The 8,452-nt window shown below is 30.6% G+C and overlaps 1 protein-coding gene and 1 long non-coding RNA gene across 3 annotated transcripts; both read right to left on the bottom strand.

The window, feature by feature from the left end:
- Positions 1 to 1,817: 1,817 nt before the first annotated feature.
- LOC123500576 lies at positions 1,818 to 3,951 on the bottom strand. 2 transcript variants are annotated; one of them, XM_045249264.1, is made up of 9 exons: positions 3,822 to 3,951; positions 3,588 to 3,719; positions 3,361 to 3,432; positions 3,171 to 3,239; positions 2,966 to 3,061; positions 2,687 to 2,743; positions 2,351 to 2,544; positions 2,065 to 2,126; positions 1,818 to 1,926 (listed from the first exon to the last, which is right to left on the bottom strand). In XM_045249264.1, the coding sequence occupies exons 1-8, from the start codon at positions 3,856 to 3,858 to the stop codon at positions 2,094 to 2,096; spliced, it is 690 nt and encodes a 229-aa protein (XP_045105199.1). In that variant the 5' UTR covers positions 3,859 to 3,951; the 3' UTR covers positions 1,818 to 1,926; positions 2,065 to 2,093. The 2 variants fall into 2 exon arrangements, with proteins under 2 accessions (XP_045105199.1, XP_045105200.1); XM_045249265.1 differs by having other exon boundaries at positions 2,420 to 2,544.
- Positions 3,952 to 4,165: 214 nt separating this feature from the next.
- Positions 4,166 to 8,236, bottom strand: LOC123500577. The gene is made up of 3 exons (XR_006673384.1): positions 7,941 to 8,236; positions 6,681 to 6,919; positions 4,166 to 4,194 (listed from the first exon to the last, which is right to left on the bottom strand). It is a non-coding gene; the product is annotated as an uncharacterized LOC123500577 (long non-coding RNA).
- Positions 8,237 to 8,452: the final 216 nt, after the last annotated feature.

Here is an 8,452-nt window from a genome sequence, read left to right as displayed (position 1 = left end):
ATATATATGTAACAATGTGGAACAGGTGGGTTGGTGGGTGGTGGATATATATATATATATATATATATATATATATATATATATATATATATATATATATATATATATATATATATATATATATATATATATATATATATATATATATATATATATATATATATATATATATATATATATATATATATATATATATATATATATATATATATATATATATATATATATATATATATATATATATATATATATATATATATATATATATATATATATATATATATATATATATATATATATATATATATATATATATATATATATATATATATATATATATATATATATATATATATATATATATATATATATATATATATATATATATATATATATATATATATATATATATATATATATATATATATATATATATATATATATATATATATATATATATATATATATATATATATATATATATATATATATATATATATATATATATATATATATATATATATATATATATATATATATATATATATATATATATATATATATATATATATATATATATATATATATATATATATATATATATATATATATATATATATATATATATATATATATATATATATATATATATATATATATATATATATATATATATATATATATATATATATATATATATATATATATATATATATATATATATATATATATATATATATATATATATATATATATATATATATATATATATATATATATATATATATATATATATATATATATATATATATATATATATATATATATATATATATATATATATATATATATATATATATATATATATATATATATATATATATATATATATATATATATATATATATATATATATATATATATATATATATATATATATATATATATATATATATATATATATATATATATATATATATATATATATATATATATATATATATATATATATATATATATATATATATATATATATATATATATATATATATATATATATATATATATATATATATATATATATATATATATATATATATATATATATATATATATATATATATATATATATATATATATATATATATATATATATATATATATATATATATATATATATATATATATATATATATATATATATATATATATATATATATATATATATATATATATATATATATATATATATATATATATATATATATATATATATATATATATATATATATATATATATATATATATATATATATATATATATATATATATATATATATATATATATATATATATATATATATATATATATATATATATATATATATATATATATATATATATATATATATATATATATATATATATATATATATATATATATATATATATATATATATATATATATATATATATATATATATATATATATATATATATATATATATATATATATATATATATATATATATATATATATATATATATATATATATATATATATATATATATATATATATATATATATATATATATATATATATATATATATATATATATATATATATATATATATATATATATATATATATATATATATATATATATATATATATATATATATATATATATATATATATATATATATATATAAGGAGCTGCGGTTGTGTGTGTGTGTGTTCACTAATTTTAAAAATAAAGACTTCTTACTAAGTTGAGAGGGAATAGCAAAACTGGAGAAATGAGGATCAGAACTCACCTTGTATTTTTGGCCACCTTTCCTCTTAGGAGCATGCTTCAGGGCCTCACTAATTTGATGCTCCACTGCAGAGGTTTTTGCTTCTTTGTAGGTTCTCATGCATGCTCCTTTGGGTAAAGAAACCAAAGCATATGAATGTCAGACAAATTTTTGTTTTAGTGTCAAGCATAGGACACACTATTTTCATAACATTACTACATATACTGCTTTGAGTCAGATGAAAACAAGCAATTCTGCACACTTACTGATGATAACTTTGCAGATGGGAAGATCACTAAATGGTAGCTTCCCTTTCTTTCCTTTGAGGCTGTAAAACGACCACACGGAATTAGTTCCAAGCTTTTAAAATCCTCCGGACAGCATCGCCAAGGCTGTGCCCTCCAAAAGATGACAAATACAGTGTCTGCAACAAATAATAGTAGGACCATAAATACAAGAAGATATGATTCTTCAAGACAAAAATAATCTTATATCAATATTCAAAATATCATGAAACTTTCTCATATTCAAATTTATACATTTTTATTTTACCAAATTCCTTTTGAAAGATTGATCAGCCAATTTAGAGTTTAGGTCATCCAGTTCCTCCAAGCTGCTTACTGGAGCTGGCAGTACATCCTCCACATCATCCCCTAGCCCACTGGAAGAAGACTGTAGGCAGCTTAACATCAGCCGCTGGTTTTCCTGGATTGTCTTGAAGTTTGCCATTACAGCGCTCTTGAACTCTGCATCAGGAAGAAAGATTTTCAGTCACAAAGTAATATTTCTAGAAGGTTGATTGTTACTGTCACTGGCAGACTATGAAAAAAAATGCAAGTTTTAATTTTTAAATACACTTAATACGTAAACAATGAAGGCATGCTCTACCTGCAAACTCTGTCTGTGAAACAGGTACAAGTTCTGTTGCACCTCGGTCTGATGAAGCTGTCAGAAATTTAATGTGTATAAGCACCTTGTGTGTGTGTGTGTGTGTGTGTGTGTGTGTGTGTGTGTGTGTGTGTGTGTGTGTGTGTGTGTGTGTCTGTTAATTTCATATATCAGCATTGCAGTTTAGGTCTACCCTGAGATGAGGTGAATGAAAATAAATCACTTTGTATAATCATAAGGATATGGATTTCGTTTACATATCATACAAATTAAAATTACCTGATGTGTATTTTTTTTTCAAATCTTGTGCGTTAACATGTATTATTTCTGAGGACCGTGATGAGGATCTGGTTTTGAAGGATGCATCAGACCATTCTGTAGGGAAAATGGTAATAAAAATAATAGTGGAACTTATATAACTACTATGGTGAAAGTTTCCCCAAAGACAGAAATTTGTAAATACAAGCTTTGTTGTCATACATACCTGGGGAGGAAAATCTTTCATGAACAACTGAGTTTTTGGTATGATGCGAGCTTGTTTTGGAAAGTCCAACTGAAAGGTAATTGGGTACAAATTCACTGTATGTTGTGGTTCTTAACTCATGGAATTGTGAACATATTCGCACACATACTGGCAAAAGTTTCGTGCAATATAGAAAAAAAAACATGCTTACCATTTAGGTGAGGAGATTGTGGCAGAACAGCTACAGATGGAGTGTGGGAGAACTCAGGATTATCGCCTTCATCTGTATAAGTTTACGAGCATACTAGTCATTTTGAGTTTGTCTTGTTGTCATAATGAATTAATTAAGGACACATATATGAACAAACCATTCTGTTCAATTGCCAGCATAAGCTATTACAAACCAAAGAATATAATAACGTATAAGAAAAATCTTACCATCAGCTTCATCTGAGAAGTCATATCTAGCAGGCTTTTTGGTAACTCTGCTTTTTGGACCTTCAGGTTCTGTTTCAACATTTGACGTAACCTCTGCTCTCCTGGACAGTTCCTGGGCCTTGCTGTAGGTTTCTGTGGCGCAAAAAAAATTTACGTATGTAGTTTAAATTTTCATACATGGCATTACAAGCATAAAATTATTCAGATGTTAATAATAATTTACACCTGTCATACCTGCAGATGAAAAATCCTTATCTCGTATGAATTCCATTTTTCTTTATCTGGGATTTCTTCCTTTTTCACCTTGGCTGCAGCACCTGCCCTTGGAGGCCAGTAACAAAACAGACCCTGAAATTAAAAGATTAGCACACTGTTAATATCAACGATGCATATACAAAACCAAGATTTATATTTCAAGTACTTATATCTTAACTGTCAGAGAGTATTTGTATAACGAGCAAGATCATCTGTCTGTTACTCCTTAAACCCGTTAGCATGCACCATCAACATCTTTAAAGGAAACTCACTTTTCTTTATGCATTATCCATGACTTGGGAACAACTTCAACTGCCTTTTCATCCAGAAACTCCACAACTACAAATGACATCTGTTAAAATATATTTAAAATTAATGATACATTTCCATGATCACAGGCAGCAAATTCTACACTGTAACCATTTAACATTCAAACTTTTCTACTTAAAAGTTTCCTCACCTGATAGTTTTCAGAATTCATGCAGTATTGCTAGGATTTTTGTGTGTCTTCCACTTCTACTATGTACCATAATTGCCTTTGTTTTTAGGTCGCTTTTTTTAATAAATTTCATATAACTTTTTGCTGTATTTATCTGATAAACTCCAATAATCTTGGAATCACATGGGTCATTAAATGCTGATTCTGTTCTGTTGTACACTCTGCACAGTATTTTCTGGTTTCCTTCATCATCTCTTTGGTGTGATAAGGCCACTGCTTCACAACAAGATGAATCATCCAAAATATATGTATTGTCAGGTTTGTTAGTGCAGATGATTTTCTTAAACTTTGCAGGTTTCATTTCACCTGGGTCATTCTCCAGTTCATGAATTCTTTTTACAACTTGTGATAAAGCATTTTTTCCTGATCTAACCATTTTCTTCAGTTTATACAGATAGTTCTCAAATGGAAATGCTGCACAGACATCCAAGCTTCCAAACCAACCAGCATCTTCTGCAAGGTGAAGCATGCTATGGACATTGTACACTAAGAACTCATTGCCATAGAGTTCCCGACCTCGTTTAACAAAATACACCAGTAGTTGGTGAGCATAGCCCTTATGCATCTGAATAAGTCTTGGTGACACAAGAATGCACAGAGCAACAGAAAGAGTCATAAAATGAGCATAAAGGTCACCTCTTAGGCTGCCTTTAAGAACAAGTTTGCCAGTATACAACAAAAACTGTCTGAATTCGGTTGCCTTCCATCTGTCAATTTCAGAAGGCTTCTAGGTTTTCGTGCAAAGTTGCTGGGGACAAACTGTTGCATTTCTAAGAGTTTCTTGTTGATTTCTTCAACATGCCTCTGCGTAATCCTAGTTTCTTTTTTTCCTTTTATCCATATCAGGAGTAAGCGCCTCATCACACCAAGGCAGGCTTGATGCATGTAATCTATTGGAAATGATTTTATTAGATCCACAGGAAGAGCTGTAAAAGGGGAAACCCCACAATGGTGCTCTTCTTGAATCTGGTCTCTAAATGACTCATTAGTGCGCAAGACAATATTATCAATTTCCTGATAGGTAAGCCTTCCATACCAAACTCCTTTTTGTGTACACTTATCGCATCCATAGTAACCTGAATATTGTTTAGTGGCTTTAACCATTGCTCTTGCAGGGGCATCACAAACGATGCTTTTCAGTGTTACATGTATTTTAAACTCCTCATACTGAATGCCATGCTGCAGTATGTCATTCAGCTCTCTGATCGTGTCATTCAAGAAATCTAAATTGCATGGCTTTGACGATCCACACGTTAAAGCGACAGGAAAGACAGTTACTGGCTGAATCATGATAGCACACAGCACTGGCCACATGCATGTGTTTGAGCTTTTAAATAGTGGAAGGCCATCAATATTGAGGGACACTTCCAGATTTTGTGTATTTTGTTTTGTTTGTCGAGGATATTTTTCAAAATTTTTAGTAATGATTCTTTGAGTCCCAAATAAATGTAGCTCATTCCAGATTTGTCTTCAATCTTCACATTTCTTTCAGTTTTCAATAAGGTGCGAGCAGATAAGGGTAGAGAATTATGGCCATTTGATCTTAATAGCTTTAGCAAATCATCAGCAGCATTGTGTTTTATTTGGTGTTTATTTATCCAAGATATTAGGTCACTTGAAATATTTCTTCCTTCATCTGATGACAATGAATCAGATGAATAAAAGGATTTTCTTCAATCAAACACCATGTTTCATCACCATCCTCACTACTTTCTGTACTATGTGGTGCTACATCTTCCACAGACAAGTCCTTCGCATTTTCTGAAGAGTGAATTATATCTGCACATAAATCAACAGAATCGTTACTGTCACTGCTACGGTCTTTTGTTGAACATGTTGCAATTTTTTTTGCAAATCTTTTTCTAGCTATCCAACTTCTCTGATATTGCTTTCGTTTTTCCTTTCGATCCATTTAAAACCTGGAAATCAAAGAAATGCACTAGTTTCATACTACAGATATTAGTTACACTGAAAAAAGTTGGGTGAGATAAAACAAATATCTTTTATGACTTAAAAACATTAATGACGGAAGACGCATTGATTGCTGTACAGATTTAGGGTCAGCTAGTGGCCGAAGAATCTTTTGGATATCGATAAAATTCATTGGGGTGTCATTGAAGTATCTTTGAACATCATTGGTGTTCATTGGGATAACACTGGGTTAACTGAAGGCAAAGTAAGTAAAAAAATTATAGATGTTAGTCTACATGTTAACTACTTTAATTGTAATGCCCATGCATGTGTGTGTGTGTGTGTGTGTGTGTGTGTGTGTGTGTGTGTGTGTGTGTGTGTGTGTGTGTGTGTGTGTGTGTTCATAGTGCTTAAATACAAAACATTACCTTAAAAAAACTCGTTTACTTGAAACCAGAATGGCAGGCAGGTACAGAAGCAAGGGCAAGTACAGCTACACCAAGGATTATGGCATTCACACCCTTGGGATATGTAGTTAATTATGGTGGAAATTGTATTCTGCAGCTCCAGAGAACAGCTGATGCGTAGAATGACGTATGTGCCATCAAATGATACACTAATGTTCATTGCAGGGATCCCACTGTTTGAAGCTGTTGTCTTTGTCATTCTGTCAGTGGAAAAAAAAAGACTTACAAGTTCCTGGATTCTTACTTTATAATGCCATCCTCTTATTATAGATAAAGCTACTTACTGTCTGTCAGGCCTAAAAACCTCCAATATATAAAAATTACATAATTACACCTCAGCCGCGATGTTACCAGGCCACACACAGACTACGTGACAGCTATACACTTATATAATTCCAACCGCGCACTTAAAACACCAGAATATAAGTAAACTAAGTGAAAATGTGTAACACTAAATCACACATAAAACCACATGTGATTACACCAAAATTATGTTAGATAACAGCTAGCCAGACCACGTACGTGACGCCTCTACACACTTAAATGCTTACAAAACATGCACGCACTTAAAAAATCATTATGGCATTCACACCCTTGGGATATGTAGTTAATTATGGTGGAAATTGTATTCTGCAGCTCCAGAGAACGCTTTAAAAAGTATTACACTCCTCTAAATCACGCATGAAAACCAATTATACCACCAAAATTACGTCAGATTACAACCAGGCAACGTAAAGTACCATTATATAAGTAATCTAAGTTAAAAAGGTTTAACACTCCTGTAAATCACACATACAAAACCACTACTACACCACCAAAACTACGTTAGATTACCTCATCAGCCATGGTATAAGTTTGCGCAAGGACAGACAAACAGGTACCAATCATGTACTAGAATATGGGGCTTGCGTTAAAATATATCCTACGCACGTTAATTTCACCTCTTATATGTAACTTGCACGTCTACTTAAGCCTTGGACACTCCAGACTAAGTTAGAATGGTGAATAATGACATGGAAAGTGTAAAAATTGTGATACACGGCGTGCATTGTTAACCCACGCTGTCCCTCGCCACTACATTTTTCATCACATTTCACCTTCAACACAATTTACAGGGATGATCTGCCGCTCTACCTAATCCCTGAGCACTTAATGTCATGTGTGTAGGTGTAACAAAGGTGGGGGAAAGGTGTAAATGACGTAAAAAAGATAAAAACTCACCACATTATCCGTGGCGGGTAAGCACATGCAGCAGGCGGCGGAGGAACGTGCGGGAGAGTTGCCGCTGATCGAACACTTTACAAACTATTAATGTTTATTTCGTCATATTTATATATATTACTGTTATTCTTAGTGTTTATCACGTTTTAAATTACACTGATTTGTTTTCCGGAATTGTATTTAACGTGGAAGATCTTATATACGGGGTTCTGTGCATGCTGCGTCAGCTGAAATTTAATCCCCGGCTGGCTGGCGGGAAGAGTGCCGAGGCAGCAAATTTTAGCGTAAACACCTCCGACGCTGCTTCGTCCTTCCTTCCTATACAGGGCCCATTGAATTATAGGGTCCCTCCACGCGCAGGACTGGGTAGCCGTGGGCGGGACCAAAGCAGCAGCAGAGCTCCCCGTGACGTCACAGAGCTTTGGTCCCGCCCACGGCTACCCAGTCCTGCGCGTGGAGGGACCCTATAATTCAATGGGCCCTGCCTATAGAGGAGGAAGCCATTATAACAG

The sequence above is a fragment of the Portunus trituberculatus genome, unplaced genomic scaffold (assembly GCF_017591435.1).
Source record: "Portunus trituberculatus isolate SZX2019 unplaced genomic scaffold, ASM1759143v1 PGA_scaffold_413__1_contigs__length_259272, whole genome shotgun sequence".
Taxonomy (NCBI): Eukaryota; Metazoa; Arthropoda; class Malacostraca; order Decapoda; family Portunidae; genus Portunus; species Portunus trituberculatus.
The sequence above is the reverse complement of the archived record's forward strand: the minus strand, read 5'-3'. Positions and strand labels throughout refer to the sequence as shown.

Coding starts and splice junctions, on each gene's coding strand:
- LOC123500576 (XM_045249264.1), bottom strand. CDS start 3,858: ATGGAATTCATACGAGATAAGGATTTTTCATCTGCAG. Junction 3,433..3,587: donor CTTCTCAGATGAAGCTGATG/GTAAGATTTTTC, acceptor AAACTTATACAG/ATGAAGGCGATAATCCTGAG. Junction 3,240..3,360: donor ACAATCTCCTCACCTAAATG/GTAAGCATGTTT, acceptor ATTACCTTTCAG/TTGGACTTTCCAAAACAAGC.